The sequence below is a fragment of the Sarcophilus harrisii genome, chromosome 1 (genome assembly GCF_902635505.1).
Source record: "Sarcophilus harrisii chromosome 1, mSarHar1.11, whole genome shotgun sequence".
NCBI classification, from domain to species: domain Eukaryota; kingdom Metazoa; phylum Chordata; class Mammalia; order Dasyuromorphia; family Dasyuridae; genus Sarcophilus; species Sarcophilus harrisii.
This window is the reverse complement of record NC_045426.1, coordinates 2,987,097-3,003,724: the sequence shown is the minus strand read 5'-3', so window position 1 is coordinate 3,003,724 and position 16,628 is coordinate 2,987,097. Positions and strand designations below refer to the sequence as shown.

Here is a 16,628-nt window from a genome sequence, read left to right as displayed (position 1 = left end):
TGAGAGGCCATTGCGTTGGTTACGGCTTGTGTGCCCCGCCAGGAGGGACGGCTGAAGGAGCTGGGACAGTGTGATGGAATACCGTTGGGCTAGAAGGGGGGGCTCTGTCTGCCTTCCGAGGGGCCCGCTAGCACTTGGGCGAACTGATGGAAGGGCCATGGACAGAGCGGAGAAGCCGCACACAGTAATGGCGGTCCTCCCCTCCGGCTTGCGGTCCTCCCCTCCGGCTCGCGGTCCTCCCCTCCGGCTCGTGGTCCCTTCAGTTCCTAAGGCCCCCGCTGAAGCACACTCCCCTCCGCGTGCAGAGGGAAGCAGACTTTCCCACCTTGTTTTTCCTGCTTTTTTTTATTTGCCCCGTGACTAACATGGAGACGTTGTGCGTGATCTCACGCGTGTAACTGGTGTCCCGTTGCTCGCCTCCTCGGTGAGAGGCTGGAGGGAGGAAGAGAACGGGGAACGGAAATGTGGAAAATGGCTGCGAAACTGTTTTCCCGTGGGGCGAGGAAACGTTAGCGAGAAGCGTGCGTTGGGGAGGCGGCCCTCGGCCTTCGAGGGGGCGCCCGCGAGCCCAGGGGAGGGACGGTCGGAGTCGGGGGGCCGGGTTTGAGTGGGGAGTGAGGCAGCCCCCCAGAAAGACCCGGTCACACAGACGCTCCCAACCTCACCGGGGACGTGGCCAAAACTGTTCCCCAAGAGTCGCGGAAAAACTTCTCTGTTCTTTCTTTTCCTTCCCTCCCCGCCCTCACCCTCGTTATCTCCTCTGATCTCCCGTCCTCCCCTCTGTCTGTCTGTAGAATTCACAAACTTCCTTTTCTCTTGTCAACAGGAACTTGTCAACCTGCTTCTGACGGGCAAGGCCGTGTCCAACGTCTTCAACGACATGGTGGAGCTGGATTCGGGGAACGGGAACATCACCCTCCTCAAGGGAATCACTTCCCGCAGCGACATCGGGCTCCTGTCTCTGTTTGAGCACTACGACGTCTGTCAGGTGGGCGCCGCCCCCCGTCCCCCTGCAGGCAGCGGCCCCGGGGGGTCAGGAGCCAGGAAAGTGGCGTTGGGGGCAGGGCTGAGGACCCCTTTTCGGGCTGCGCAGGTGTTGCTGCTTCCGGGGCATTTCTCCCACGGTCCTGCTCCCCCCAAAGCCCAGGGGCCTCTGGCAGCGACTGGGGATGAGGGGAAGGGGACTGTCCCGGAGGTGCCGGGGACGGGGAGCACCCCCTGCAGCCGGCTCGGTGACAAGAGGAAGGATTGCGCTCACATCTGTCCGGGCCTTAATGATCTCGTTTGGTAAAGCAGCGAGCTTCAGCCCCCTCGCAGCGAGCCCCCTCGCAGCGAGCCCCCTCGGGCCGCCGGCCCCTTCCCAGTGGCCCACGCACCGGCCGCACCCACTGGAGGAAGGGCCTCCTCCTCAGACCGAGCTCCCCGCTCCCTGACACGGCCGGGCCCAGGCTCCGGGGCCTTTGGGGAGGAAAACCAAGAAAGCGGCCATTCCCCAGAGATGCTCTATCCAAGGGGAGCCCAGGAATGTTTCTGCACAGGCCTCAGTAACCCCCGAGCAAGCTGAGGCAGGAGGACGGGGCCTAAAGTTCCATCCCAGCCTTTGGGAGCCAGGGTCAGGCCTAGGCTTCTCTGCCCCAGAAGCACCTCCTCCTCCGGGCTTTGCTCGGACTCCAGGCTCTACGACGGAGCTTAGCAACGCCTCGTGTCGGGGCTCTCAGGGTCCCTGCCAGAGACCGTGTCTGGGAGACAAGGCGGATGTCGGCCAGAGTAGGAGGGCAGCGCCTGGAATGGGAAAGAGACAGGGGCAGAGGGGTCCGGGGGCTCCCTGGGCTCTTTGTGGGTGTCCCCTGTGGTCGCGTGGCCCGAGCAGCTCCCAGGGGTCGAGGGGGGGGGGGTAGTGTGAGCCCAGGCTCCTTCAGTGCTTTCCCGGCCCGGGTGCTGGCTGCCAAGGCCGGATGGGCCTGGGTCTCAGGGAGGGGAGCCGAAGGGGGAAGGGCAGCAGGCAGCCAGGGTGGCCGTGGGGTCCCGTCTTGGGCTTGCCTGGTCCAGCTGCTTGGGGACCCTCCAAACGCTCCCTTGCTGGACGTGCGATGGCGAGAGTAGAGTCACTGCTCCTGGGCCACGCCGGCCGTGGCCCAGATCCAAGTGCGCAAGAGGGGCTGCAGGGGCAGGAGGGAACAGTGGCTCCGGGCCGGGGGCTGCCCCACAGCCTCTACATCCCGGGCTGGCCCAGCGGCCTCTGGGGGCTTTGGGAGGGAGGGCACTTCTGTCCGGTGCTGCATGAAGCCGCTAGGGCAGACTCTGAGTGCGTCAGTCTCGGGACTGCGCCTGGTAGCGCATGAATGCCGTGGGCCTCCGGCCTCCGCGGCCTTCTTCATTGCCCAGACTGGGGGGAGACTTCCATCGACGTGACTGCGCTTCATGATGCGCCTGCTGCTCTCCGGCTTTTATTTCCTGGAAGCTGCATCTGCTTCGATCGACTTTCTCCCGATTCTCCCGGTTCCACAAGTTGCTATTTCTTACCACACAATAAGGCTCCATCACATCTGTGCCCCTTTGGCCATTGGGGACTCAGTGAACAGGGAGGCTCCCCGCTCTCGGGGCTCTCGGGGCTCTCGGGGCTCTCGGGGCTCTTGGTTTGGTCTCTGCGCCAGCAGCGGGTTCATTGGATCACAGATGCCATGATCACTTTGCTGAAAAACTCCAACCCCCCCCCACACACACACACGCACACTCACCCCCTCACACACACACTCACCCCCTCTCACACACATGAACACTCACCCCCTCACACACACATTCACACACTCACCCCCTCACACGCACACTCACCCTCTCACACACATGCACACACACACACATACACACACACACACACACGTGCCCCTTCATACTTTTCTCATGGCTCTGTGAGATTCTGGGTCTTCTGCCCTTCACAGTGCGCGGGGCCATCACTGCCCGGTCGGCGTGAGCCTGTCGCCGAGCGTTGCTGGATGCAGCGCGGTCAGTAACCACTTTAGCTTGTACAATTCCCTTGAACAGAACTGAGGATCCTGGAACAGCGGAGCCCATTACATTGTGTGTTAGCTAATCTCAGCCGTTCTCCCTGAGGACGTTGCCTCAGACTCCCCAAAACGCACAGGAAACAAGGCCATTAACCAAAGCTTTCTCTTCTCTCTGTTTCCATCTCCAGCATTGAAACCCTCCCCCCCCTTTCTCCTCCTTTCTTCATCCTTCCTGTTGCGGAGCCGTGGCCCTTCTCCTCACCCAGGCAGAGTAGCCGTGGTGACCGTGAGCCCTCTTCCTCCCCCCCTGCAGCCAGTTGTTCTCCATCATGTCCATCCCCGCTGCCTGCAAAAGGGCCACATCTCCTGGGTCCCTGCTCGGTCCATGAGCCCCCACCAGGTCCTGCCACGTTTCCCTTTCAGTGGCTAAACTCCGAGAGAGCTCGTCTGTGTGGCCATGTTTCCTCTCAGTCCCCTCTGAACTTCTGAGTGTCCGAAGCGTAGGTAGTGTGACCCTCTCTCAGCCCTCTCCTCAGCCTTTGGCCCCCTGGACCCCCCTCCTCCTCTCCAGGTGTTTGGAATGGCACCCGTTCTCTGTCCCCCTCGCGCCGTCCCCCTCGCGCAGTCCCCGCCCGGGCCACACCTGCTGCCCGCGGCCCTTCCCTGTCCGCCCGTGCCGTCGCTTCCAGGCTGACCTGTCTGCCCAGCCCTCGCCCCCTCCCGAGCCCCCGCGTTGCCCCAGGAAGGCCGGTGCTTCAGGGGCACATGTCATGCATTGGACGTTGTGCTACGGGCTTTGCGCCCGAGGATAAAGCACGGAACAGGCCCGACTTGCGGCAAGCTCATGTTCTGGATAGAAGGAGGTTTCCACCCGCCGCCCATCGCAGATCCACGTGAACCAGCCTGAACAGAAGGTGAAGGAGAGCATGGATCCCACCGCGGCCACTGCTTGTGGAGGAACCGGGGAAGGCCCCGCACGGCTGGCAGGCAGAGGGCTCGGCCGCCTGGGTCCGGGACTGGCCGGGAGGAGGGAGGGCCTGCCCAGAGCCCTGCTGGGAGCTGGTGCAGGAACGCTTGGAAAGTGAACCTTTCTGCTGAGCTGGATGGAGCGGACTCGTCCTGGGCCGGTCTGGGCTGATGATGTTCAGCAACACGTGCAGGAGAGACTTGGGGAGGGGGGTCACTGCCAAAGCGAGCGGGCTAAGGGACGAAGGCGTAGCCAAAGCGTGTGGCCCTGTGAGTGGCCCCAAGGAGGCGGGGAGTCTTGGGGAGGGTTGCGGCGAGAGCGAAGGAATTGCAGTAATGGCGAGGTCATAAACTGGGGGCTGGGACCGTGTCAGGGTCTTGGACAGAAAGGGGGCTGCTTGGGAGAAGGGGGTTGGGGGGAAGAGGAGGAGTTCTGAGTGTCGTTACTCTGGGTCCTGCTTCAGATCAGATGGGACTGAAATTTGGAGGGGAGGCCAGACTAGGTGGATGTGGGCGTAGACCTGGGAGTCAGGGAGGTTACAGAGAGAAAGAGTGGGGGGAGACAAGAAGAGGCCCCCAGACAAAACCGCCGCCAGTCAGGGGCTGCAAAGACCGTCGAGGAGCGGCCCAACAGGAAGAGAGCCGAGCCCCATGATCCTGGCATGGGGAGGGTCCCCAAGCCCTACAAACCAAGGATGGGGGAGGGTCCCCAAGGAAGGGGTCAGCAGCCTCCAATGCAGCAGACAGGCTGAGGAAGATTAAGCCCAAGAAAAGGCCACTGATTTGCTAACTTTTGAGAGAATCGTTCCAGTTGAGTGCTGATGTCTGAAGTAATGATTGAATGAGGGGAGAAGTCAGTGTAGAGGATTTTTTCCCAACGGTTTTGGCTAAGACGAGGAGGAACCAGGACCTAACTTGGGGGTCGGCTGGGCTGCTCGCCCCAGCTCCTGCCCTCGCTTGCTCCCTTCCACATTCGGTTCCACTACCACCTTCTGCCATCGGCCCCCCGGGGTCCCTTCCACTTAGCCTGGCCGATCCCAGATGGACTTGCCCAGAAGGGCTGTGGCGGGAAGCCAGGGGCTCAGGCCTCTCCCCTCGGGGTTCAGGCCATGCTGGGGTGGATGGCCGAGGGAACACAGGGGGTCCTGACCAAGGGACCAGCTGTCAGTCAGGCAGAGCCCAGAATGGCCGTGTTGGAGCAGAGGCCCAGGCCCAGGCCCACGGCCTTGGACATTGGCCCCCCCTCGTGCCGTTTTCCGGTGTCCGGCAGCTAAAACAAGGGCACCGGCTCAGGGCCCACTGCCTGTCACCGTGTCCCCCTGGGCAAGCTCGTGCAGCCGCTTTCTGTGCACTCCCCATGGAGGCCCACGGAGCTTTGGCCCAGCTCTGCACCTGCTCGGAGGCCAGTCCTGGCCGAACAGCCGTGGTTCTGAGGAGCAGGGCACGGGCAGGGCAGTCAGCAAGGGAGGCCCTGGCCCCAGGACTAGGGAGACTGAGCCTTTTGCCTGCAGAGGGTCGGGGGGGCCCTTGGAGGTTTCTCAGCAGACGCTAGTGTGGCTGCAGCAGTACTTTGGGAAACGAGGAGAAAGGCCGTAGTCCTTCTGGCCCCCGGCTACATGGCAATGAGACTTTTAACAGCTGTAGGAATCCAGTTAAATTCACTTAACGGCCAGCGAACCAGCATTTACTAGCACCCGCTGTGTGCCAGGCCCTGGGATGACAAACACGGCTGAGGAGGAAGCACAGAAGCCAGTTCAGAAGGTGTTCAGCGAGTGCCCAGCGGGGCCGAAAGAGCCAAGCTCTGTCTACCATCAGCGGCCCGTTTCCTGAAGGACCTCCCCATGCCCAGCCCGCCGCCTTCTGGGAGCCACCCCCTCCTCGGGCCCCTCGGTCACTGCCCTGGGTGGAATTCTTCCTCTTAATCCCCCTCTGAGGCATTTCCGCAGCCAGGGGATCAGGGGAAGCATGGCGGCTATTTTGCCCTCAGTCTAAAGAGCTTGGGGTTTTATCTGGTGCCCATCCTTAAAAATGGCCCAAAGGCTTCCCTGAGAGCCTGCCCCGATGTCTCAGGGCAGAGACGGACGTGTCCAAAAAGCCAATGGCGCCCTCCCGGGGCATTCTCTGTTGATGACCGGGGTTTATGGGACAGAGGCGGGGTCACCTTCCATGGAGCGGGAGGAGAGTGTCCAGTGCCGGTTCCGACTCTGGCCTGACACCGCTGAGGCAGCAGGATGCCAGCGCAGGGCACGGTGCGGGCTGGCTCCCCCGTGGGGTCTGAAAAGCAGATTGGACCACATGTGGCCCATGGGGGGGTGCCAGGCCTGGAGTCGCAAGACACTATCTTTGTGACCTCGGGCAAGTCACTTCCCCCATCTGCCTCAGTTCCCTCATCTGGGAAACGGCCAAGAAAACTCCCAATGGGTCGTGGAGAGTGGGGTCTGGAGGCAACTGCTGGACGATAAGGGGCAAAGAAGCACTGTGGGGCAGGAGGGCCCGGACACCGCTTTGTGCCATTCTCCTCCTGAGAGTGCCCGCGCTCCCTGCTGTTTGGGCCGGATGGGCCCGTGCGTGTGGTGCCCAAGGAAGGGCCACCTTCTGCACCATGTCTGCACAGGCAAAGCAAAGGGAAGAGATTCAGCCCGGCCGGGGGGGCACCATTGTCAAGGCCCAGTTGTCGGGGGTTTGGTCTCAGACCTGCAAGGCAGAGGTTGTGTCACTGAGCTCACCCCCTGCCCAGGAGGGGCCCCAGCCGTGTGTCCCTTGTACCCCGTCTTCCTGCTTCTGGGGGGGCACCTGCTGTGAGCAGCATCCCCCGAGATGCACAATGATTCTGGGTCTGTGATTGCATCAGCGGAAGCTGAGCATCTCCAAGAGGAAGCACATGGCCTGGGACCGCAGCCCTGCTGGGTGTGGGCCCAAAGCAGGTGAAAAACCTAACTGGGGATATTCAGCAAAATAAGGAAAACCAGAGCCGAGGGAGGTGACGTTCCCCTTTGCATCGGGGGCAGTGGGTCCTGCCCCTTCTCATCCTCCTCTTCCTCTCACCTGGGCCCTTGGTCCCGCCCCTACTCATCCTCCTCTTCCTCTCACCTGGGCCCTGGGTCCCGCCCCTTCTCACCTTCTGCAGCCTCAGGTGCAGCCTCAGCGACCTTGGTTCCTTCTCCCTGCCTGCCGCCAGCCAGGTCTCTCCACCCTCAGAGGTCTGCCTTCCCCCAGACCGTCCTCCTCGCGGTCTCCGCGTTGCCATGGCGAGCACGCTGCCCTCTCCCGGGGTCGCTGCCCTTCGCAGCCGCCCTTGAGCTGGTCCCGCTGCCCCCCTCAGGTTGGCTGTTACCTCAAGACGCCCAAGTACCCCATCTGGGTGGTGTGCAGCGAGAGCCACTTCAGCGTGCTCTTCAGCCTGCAGCGAGACCTCCTGAGCGACTGGAAGGTGGAAAGGATCTTCGACCTCTACTACTACGACGGGCTGGCTAACCAGCAGGGGGAGATTCGGCTGACCGTAGGTAGGTGGCCCTGCCCGGGTCTCCACCTTCCCCCCTGCCCCCCAGCACCAGAACGAGCTCTGGCACATTCCTGGTGGAGCACTGCCCGGGAGAGTGTCAGAGGGAGCACTGCCGGGGCCTGGCCCGAGCAGCCCTCGGGGGGCCCGAGGGTCCCCTGTGCTCGCTGATGGAGCGGGTGGCGGCTGTCGGGCCTCAGCCTGATTGGCTGAAGCCGTCCCCCTCCCCCCCCCCCCCAGCCGCCTGCTTGGCCAGTGTCCTCACGCAGGGCCCTGCCCCAGGTACCCACGAGCCAGAGGCAACAGCAGGAGCCGCGTTTCCAGGGGGAACCGCAGGCCGGGTCGGGGGGGGGGGGGGGGGAGTTGTGGCAGGCTCTGCGGAAGGCGGATTGTTGGGTCCCCCAGCCCAGAGGCCTGAAGGAGAAGGACGGGGCAGCTTTGAGGGGCAAGGCCAGAGGACGGGCAGGAAGCTCCCATCCTCGGCTGGGGGTGATCACGGGAGCGGGGAGGAGGGACTTCCGGGGGGGCCATGGGGACGAGCTGCTGGGGACCAGAGAGATGGAAGAGACTCCTTCATGCTTTTGTCCAACAAACTCTCCCTGCAGACACCACCCAGCCGATGTCTGGGGACAGAGAGAAGGACCTCATCCCACCCCTGGAACACTGCATCCGGACCAAGTAAGTGGGCACCTCTGCGGGGGCGGGTCTCAGGGCCTTGGGCTTATCCCTTCTCATGACGACCTCAGGAGGACCCTCCCTGTGGGCGAAGGGTCGGAGAAGTGGCCGGTGGGGAAGCTCCCAAGGCAGCGGGACAGACCAGAGGCCCAGGCCAGGCCAGCAAAGCGGCGTCAGCTTTAGCACTTGGGAGAGAAGAGCCCTGCTCCTGTCACCGGGGGGGGGCCGCGGTGTGTTTGGGGCTGTTTGCGGGAAGCGCTTTGGACCCCAGGGCAGCTTTGAGGAAGCACTCCATCAAAAGGACGAATTGGCTGCCAGCCTGGAGCAATCGGACTCTGGGAAAATCCATTCCGAGGAGCCTTGGGGAGTGGGCGGGCAGGGGGCCTTCACTGTCTCACCCATCTTTGATGGCAGCAGAGAAGCCAAGAGCCACCCAGAGAGGGAACAACGTGTTACTGGGGAGTCCCTAGAATGAGAGAGCAAGGGTCCTTCGAGGACCTGCCCAATCCCAGCCTTTGACCAAACACGGAACCCTTTGGTCATCTGTGCAAGAAGCCTCAGAGCCAGGATTTGAATCCGGGGCCTCGGCTTCCAGGGGCGGGGCTTGTGGCGCGTGGAGGGAGCTGGCAAGACCCAGGCAGGCTGTGGAGAAGGGGGGGCCCACCTCCGGGTGCCCAGCGTGCGGGACAGAGCCCCTCCCGGCCAGGGCAGAAGTGAAGAGTCTGGAGGCCGGTCCAGTGGCCACTGCCTCGTCTTGGGGGCTTCCTCGGCCTGTGCTTCCTCACCGAGGCTTGGATTTCTCGGACTGTGCCCCCTTCAGAGATGTGCGGGGTCCCCCTTTCACATGGTCTCCCCTTCCTTAGTCACTCTTGCAGTCCGGAGAACACAGCTCGTGGGACTGAGCGGGGGGATGGAGCTCTCCCGGAGGCTCTCTGGCCCCTCCAGCCACCCCCCTCCAGCGTTCCCTTCCACCAGACAGCCGAGGACGTGCCGCTTGAAGGCCAAAGACGTTGAAATCCGAGCAGCCCCAGTGACCGGCAGCGGCCCCCGAGTCTGAAGGGGACAGAGAACATGCGCCGCGTGGCCCGGGAGCACGTTGGAGCTCAGGGGTCGAGGGACGCACGGGGCCGGGTCGGCGGGAGCTGCTGACGGCCGAACCTTCGGACGTCACCCAGGGATCTGGGTCCCTGCTGTCGCCTGCCGGGCCGCAGTAGCCCCACAGCCTCTCCCCAGTGGCGAGTGCCCCGTGTGAGTGTAAGGGCAGCCAGAAACTCGAGAAGGAGCTGAAGCTCCCCGTGCCTCCAGAGCCTAACTCAGAGCCGGGCCCCCACGGCTGCTTAATAAACGGCCATTGACTTGACTTTGCCGTCTAACTTAGGGTTTTTTAACTCATATGAAATCCCTGAGTATTGATTTACATCCCACACCTGTTTGGCGCATCCTTCCCCAAAAAGCCCCTTGCTCCCAAGGGCCTCTCTGACTGGGGTGCAAATGTTCTTTGAGATAAACCAGAAGGTTAGCTGGTCTTTAAATGTCTATTTTTCTGCCCACCAGCAACTTCTGGGCTGTCTAGTCAACACAAATGTCACTGTTTTCACTACTGTCTCCCTCCCAGTCCCTGCAAATATAGTGGGGTCTGCTACGATACCCACAGACATGTTACAAGCCCAGGACATGGTCCTGCGAGGGTATACAGCTGGACATTTGGGTCCAGTATACAGTCGGCGCCTTGTTATTGACTTCGGGTATGTTCTCTTGTAAGTCTAATGAGAACTGTGGAGGGGACAGCAGCTCAGCAGGGCCCGCAGGGAAAGGCAAGATCGGGGTATGCACATAAGGAGCACGGGGCGCCCCAGATGTACGAACGTCATACGCTCGGCGGCCTGCTGGGAGAAGCAAGCAGGAAGATGTCCCCCAGCGAGGGAGGCCCTCAGGGTTTTGTTATCCCATTTTACAGACGAGGAGCCCGAGGCCCACAGAGGCTAAGGGCTGGCCCGAAAGCCTGCGCTCATGAGCCTGGTCTTCCCGACTGCAGACCCAGCGCTCTCCCCTCCCTCACTCTGCGCTCTCACCAACCCGGGCTTGGAATTCACGAATCAGCGATGGGGAAGTAAGGTCAGGGGCAAACAGACCCCCAGGGGAAGGCGCACCCGCGGCCTCAGAAGAAGGCACCCGGCCCAGCTCCCCGCCCCAGCTTGGTCGCCCTCCCTTGGGTTTGGAGGCCACCGTTGGCTGGATCCCCCCGACATCATGGACCCTCTGGCCTGCTGCTCCGCGTGGATGCTGCCTCCGTTGGGGACTGCCGATGCCTGGGGCGGCCACGGAGGCTCTGCCTCCTCCCCTGCCTTTCCTGGAAGAGGCGACCCCTCTGCACACAGACCCCCCGGACCAGTCTGGCCAAGTCTCCCCCGAGGCGGAAGGGGCAAAGGCTCAGTCTCAGTCTCCAGCAGGGCAGACCCGGCCCAGAAGCATCCCACGTCCCCTGTGCCCTGGCTCAGCCTCTGCCGCCAGCCACAAACCCTCCCGACCAGGTGGAGACGAGCCGTGTTCCGGGCAGGGGCCCCAGGCCTGCGTAGTCCGGCTCAGACACCTGGAGAGACGATGGAGCGGGACGAGGGGTCTGGTGGGCGCCCTTCGGAGCCAGCGAGGGAGAGGCCGGGTCTGCCGGAGTCAGGGTCAGGGAGACGGTGGTGGGAGAGGGGCCGGACCCTCCGACGGCAGTGGGGGTATCTCGGGGCCCCGGGCAGCACCGGCCAGAGGCGCCTTAACCCCTCCAGGTGAGGGTCTCCGCCAGCCTTGGTGCCCAAAGCCACTCGTTCCTTCCCCTAAAGATGGTCGTTAAGAAGCGTTCCCAAAACGCCCCCCGGGGACAGGCGTGGGACGTCCCAAGAGAGGCCCCCCTGGGGCGAAGGGGAGACAGCGGACGAGACCCTGACACAAGATCACCCCCGAGGCTGGGCCGGGGACGGAGGAGGACGCGGCAGTGGACGCTCGGCGGCTGGGGAGGGTTTGTGCGGAGCCGGGCTCCCGCGGGGCAGGAGCGGCCACCTGGCCTGCACGGGGAGCAGGAGAGCGGAGAACATCGTGCTTATTTGCGCTCTTACCAAAGGAAGAGGAAATAGGAGGGACCCGGCTTTCTCGGAGCGTTTCCAGTCCCAGGTACAAAGCATTCCTGCAGGGTCACGTGCCGTCCCGTCTGTCAGCGCGCAGATTAGCGGGACATCCTCAGCGCGCTTTCATGGAGAAAGAAGCCTTCATTCCAGGTGGTGAAAGAAGGGCGGCCGTTTGGAAGGGGAGCCGGGGTGGCCTCGGGTCGGGGGCCGGAGGCCACTCTCAGTCCACCCAATCCCTGTGTGGGAGGGGGCGCTCTGGGACGGGGGGAGGGGGCGCTCCGGGACAGGGGGAGGGGGCGCTCCGGGACGGGGGGGATGGGAGGGAGGGTTATTGAGAAACCGTCAGGGGCCTGCCATGTCCGTGACCAGGTCCAAGCCCTCGGCCTCAGGGCACTCAGTGTCCAGCAAGGCTGGGCACAGACGGGGGAAGGACTGGGGGCCTTCAGGGGTTCCCTCCGCCTCCCACTGCCACATCCCAGGGGAGCATCCGTCCCGGAGCTCTGCTTTGGGTGCCAGCTGCTGCCCCCCCTGCCCACAAGGCCTCTTGGAGGCATTTCCGGGCACTCATCCTGCAGCACACTCTGGGGTGCTTGGGGGGCTCGGGCACGAGAATGCAGGTGTCGTTGGGGCCATCACAGCTGCCCCAGGCCCAGCTCCTTTTCTTCTCCCCCCTTCCCATCCGTGGCTTTCGGTTGGGATCCCTTTGGAATCATTGGATAGGCCATCCTGGGGATCCCAGCACCTCAGCTGGGAGGGACCCTCCATGTCATCTGACCCATACCTGAATGTGAGCCTTCCTGAGGCCTGAAGTGTAAAGAAGGGGCCCAAGCAAACGTGTCCTGAGGCAGGAGCCAGGAGTGTGGCGGGGGGACCCCAGATTGGGGAGGCAGCACCTCGTATCACACCCCTGGTGCCCAGCCTCCCCGGTGTGTGCCCTGCATTCCCTGGCATTAGTGCTAAGCCCTCTGCCCAGAACTGGGCCTCCCAGAGACAATTCAGACCCTCCCCTCAGGGAGCCTGCGGCCCAATTGGGTCCATCCAAGATGCGTCCAGTGTAAATGAGAGCAGAGCGTCCCAGGTGTGAGGATCTGCTGGGCAAAGGCATGGAGGCAGGAGTTTGGCCAGACCCCTGACTCCAGGCAGGCACAGAAAGGGGGCTTAGTCAGGGTCCGAAGGGGATTTTGAACTCCAGGGGCCATCCACCGCAACCCCCTTAGTCAGTCCTGCCCTTTGGGGCATCAGGAGATGGACCCAGAGGTTCAAACCCAGCTAAGGGGGACAGCTCGGGGGACACTTGGGTTGCGTGGGTCTCAGGCTCCTGCTCTTCCAAATTCACTTCCAGACCCCCTGGTTCCTGGAAGCTTTCCCGACCCCCACCCACCACCAGCAGCCGCCCTTGGGTATCTCCCATTCCCGTTCGGGCCTGGAAGGAAGTGCTTCCCACAGATCGGCACCGAGCCAAGCTCCTGGGGGGCACAGACGGCAGGGAGAAGGCCCCCGTCTGGGCAGGGAGGTGCCCGTGGCGGGCCCGGCTGCCTCCGGACATGGGGAGCACCACTCAGCCCTTTCCCAGGGTCCCGATGTGCCCTTTGGGAGCAAAGAGTCAGAAAGCAGAACTTGCTTTTTCATCCCCATCAGATAAAATGCCATTGTAATCGAAAGCAGCCCCAGCCTCGGTGGCCCGGCTCAAAGGGCGCCCTACAAAGGAGCCGCCGTTTGTTTTTGCCCCTTGATGCAAATAGCTCAAAGGAAAAGACGTGGTCGGGCAGCTGGGATGATCTGGAGGAAGCGCGCCCTTCCCCTGCCTGGGAACGGGTTCTCCTCCGGAGGGAAAGTGCCCCCTTCCTGCCCCTTCCCAAAGCTGCCATACCCCGGGCTGGGCCCCCCGGGCTCCCTCCACGTGGTCCTCAGTGAGGGGCTTGGCCCCTGGGTCTCCTCCCAAAGCACCTTCCATTATCCCCCGGCCTTGTGATGCCGACAGCCTGGGGAAAGCGGGGAGGGGGACACCCTCCGAATAATGATCGTTGCCATTGGGCGAGGAATCCTCATACCCAGAGTTGGGACCCCGGAGTCCCAGAGAGGACGGGAAGGCTTGCTGGGCACACCCTGGGGCTCGTCCTGAAGGACGCTCCGCACTGCCCCGGCCGGCTCAGCAAGGACACGGTTCTTGGGGGGTCTGCGGTCACAGCGGGGTGAGAAACGGCAACATCGGCATTCGTCGGCAGTCCAGAAAGAACCGTCTCAGGACGTGGGCCAGCCTGGGGGAGGCAGATGGGAATCAGATACAGCGTGGGGCAGTACTGATCAAGGGTCACCTCATCTGCCCCCCAGCTCATCCAAGTCCCCAACTCCCCCCCTTCCCTGCACCCCCTCTGGCCCTCAGCTACAGCTAGTTGGGCCCAACTCCCCACTAACAGGCCTTGGTACTGGTCCCTTGGTAATGCAGCTGGCGCCATGGTAGATGTGCCCAGTGGGTGGGGGCACAGCTGTGCCAGGCGGGCACGGCCCAGCTCTGGGTTCATTTTTTAAAATCATAGCTTTTTATTTTCAAAATATAAGCAGAAAGTTTTCAACACTCACCTTGCCAAGCCTTGTATCCCAAAGTTCTCCCTCCCTCCCTTCCCCCACCCCCTCCCCAGAAGGCGAATGATCCAATCTAGGTCAGACACGGGCAGTTCTGCACATATTTCCCACGATTATTGCGCTGCCCAAGAAGAGTCGGATCCAGAAGGGAAAAAAGAGAAGGAACAAAAGCAAGCACATGACAGAAGGAGAAGACCGGGCTTGGGCCACTCGGTCCCATTGTTCCCTCTCCGGGTGCAGACGGCGCTCTCCAACGCAAGGCCATCGGATTCGCCCGGATGGTGGGCTTCCTTCTGGTCCCCTCCTTGTCCTCAGCCCCGCTGCCCAGGGCAGCCCCGCCTGCCCCTCCGTCCAGCTCTCCTCCAGCCGTGTTAGGTTCCCCAAATCTATAGGCTCCGCGGGGACCAGGCACCGTGGCAGCCCTTGACAGATGCCGGCTTTGGGGAAGTTTGTCCTCCTGAGTTCTCAGCCCGGCTCGTCGTCCATTTGGAATGAGAGCCAGATGTCCAGGGATGACCCCGGTGATGGTGGGCAGTTGGGCCTGCTGCATCCGGATGGTTTGGGTGGATTTTTACACTGGACTGATCTTTTCCCATGTCCCCGAGGATTTCTTGGGAGCCCATGTCGCCCGGCCTACAGCGCGCTTGTTGAAGAGGGGTCTGGCCCCTTGGTTCTGCGTGAGGAAGTTGGGGCTTTACTTGGGGCATCTTTGGTGACGGGGCCATTTGTCGGGCCCAGCTCCCTCCATGGGGCCTGTCCTTGGCTATGGTGGGGTCACTCTGGCAATGGACTTGGCTGGAGGACACAAGGGAGAAGGCGGAGGCGCTTAGAGATGCGGCTCGGTGCCCTCTGAGCCATCTGTGTGCCCGTTTTCTGGCTGGTGCGTCATTGGGGAGAGGGCCCGCTGGGGAGTTCATGGGTGAGATCCCGAGGCCCTTCCACGATGCCCGGAAGACCATCGTCTCTCCCTGATCCCCCCCAGCCCTGAGCTGCCTTTTCTGCCTTGTTTCCCCTCATCCTGAGGGCGTTTGCCTGGCACGGCGCCTTTATCCCCCACCGGGCGTCCTGTTTGCTTACAGTTTGAGGAGATGGTGTGAGACAAGGTGGCCACAAGACGGGGAATAGGCCCCGCAGACCCCTCCCCTCAGCCTCAGGGGAAAGGCAGGGGCAGGCCTGAGACCCCGGAATCCAGGCCTTCCTCCTCGGCTGCCGTCGGCCCTCTGCTCTTCCCTCTCCCACTTCCCTGCCTTTGCCTTTGCCGGGCCCCGTGCTTGGAATGGCTGAGGGAGTGACTGGGAGGCTCTGGAGGTGCTCTATCCCGAGCCAGCAGGACTGCGTCTGCCCTCGGAGCCCGGAGGGGGCCTGCAAAGTGGGGGAGGGGTTGGTGGGCACGCAGTCGGGGGCCCCTGTGTTACCCCCCTCTATTCCCTGATCCCTTTGAAAGCTCAGCCTGAGGCCTTTCCTGCCTTCCCCCGATGCTGGCCATGGGTCGGCTCTGCCCGGGCCGGGAGGCAGCTCTGAGGGCGGGTGCCGACGCGGGGTGGCCATGACGCACGGTCCGCACCTGTCAGCGGGTGGTGGGTGGTCCATTCCTCCAGACCTCATCCATCCTCCTCACTTGTCCTTGAACCTGGGCCTGCCATTAGCCCAGCTCCCCCCGCTCCCCCTCCTCCCCGCTGTCAGCACGTGCTCCCTGGGGATCCTCCCTAACGGTTTCCTCCCTAACAGTTTCCTCCCTCTGTTCTCCCAGGTGGAAGGACGCGTTCGTGGACTGGAACGGCACAGAGCCCATCCTGTGAGCGGGCGCCCCGGCCTTGCTCCGGCCCAGCCGGCTCGTTTCTGGAACCCGAGGCCCTGTAGCCGTGAAGCGTCTGCCTCCTCCCCCAACCCCCCGCGCTCCCACCAAAGGGCCTTTTTCAGAAATCCCTTCCTTTGTGTAGCTTTGCCGGGGGCCAGCCTCCATCCGTCCTCACCAGCTCTGGATCCTGTGGGCCTCCTGCCATTGTCTCTGGGCCCGACGGAAGAAGAGTCCCCCAGGCGCTCTCTGGCTACCTCATTTATTTTCTCCTCCTCCCCCATCCCCAGGAAAGACACGGAGGGCTCAGGACCTCCGTGCCGGCCTGCCCAGAACATCCTGTGTCGCTTGGTTTCCGTCCCAGTAAAGCAGGGCCTCGAAAGCGTGGTGTGGGTCTGTGGTTGTTCCTGGGTCGCTCGCAGGGCCCCGGGGCTGGGGCTGATCCCGAGGGAGGTCGCCTCCGGGAGTTGTGGGGCACTGAGAGCCCCTGGGCCGGCCTCCACCCCTCTCCTCTGCCCAGTCCCCTTCCTCCCATCCCTGCCCTCGGGGAGTCTGCGGTCCAGTTGGTAAATGGGAGGCAGGACAGAGAGGAGCAACAGAGCTGCTGGCCAAGGGTGGGGAGGGGACAGGGGCGCCCCCAGAGCACCCCCAAAGCAAGGGGCCGGGCAGGCCTCGGATCAGAATTCTGCTCACAAACTAGCTGGAAGTCCGTGTATTCGTTCCCCAACCCCGGCTTTTCCCAACACCAAACTCCCTTGTGACTCGCCCTTGTCCCAGCCGCGCCCAGGCTGAAAGAATGCTGGCCCCCCGTGGCAGACTCTCCCCCAATCCCCCGTGGCCCCCGCTGCCTCTAGGACCAAAGTACAAACATAAGCCCCCCCACGGTCTGGCTCTCAGCCACCCTTCCGGTCACTTCACGCTGCTCCCTTTCCCACTTCCCCCAGAGTTCTCGGAACCCCGGGCGCCCCCTCCACCGGCTCACGAGCAGCCCC

At 63.0% G+C, this 16,628-nt stretch overlaps 1 protein-coding gene across 3 annotated transcripts in view; it reads left to right on the top strand.

Annotated features, from left to right (window-relative positions):
* MINDY4 (MINDY lysine 48 deubiquitinase 4) overlaps positions 1-16,018 on the top strand; it is a 97,247-nt gene extending 81,229 nt beyond the window's left edge. For 2 of the 3 annotated variants that reach the window (XM_031951621.1, XM_031951633.1), the window contains 4 exons: positions 827-988; positions 7,294-7,474; positions 8,076-8,148; positions 13,898-14,231. In XM_031951621.1, coding sequence (XP_031807481.1) covers positions 827-988; positions 7,294-7,474; positions 8,076-8,148; positions 13,898-14,216 — 735 coding nt within the window. In that variant the 3' untranslated portion in view covers positions 14,217-14,231. Of the gene's footprint in view, positions 1-826; positions 989-7,293; positions 7,475-8,075; positions 8,149-13,897; positions 14,232-15,591 lie in introns of those variants that run through there. The other variant, XM_031951628.1, reaches the window with a different exon arrangement.
* Positions 16,019-16,628: the final 610 nt, after the last annotated feature.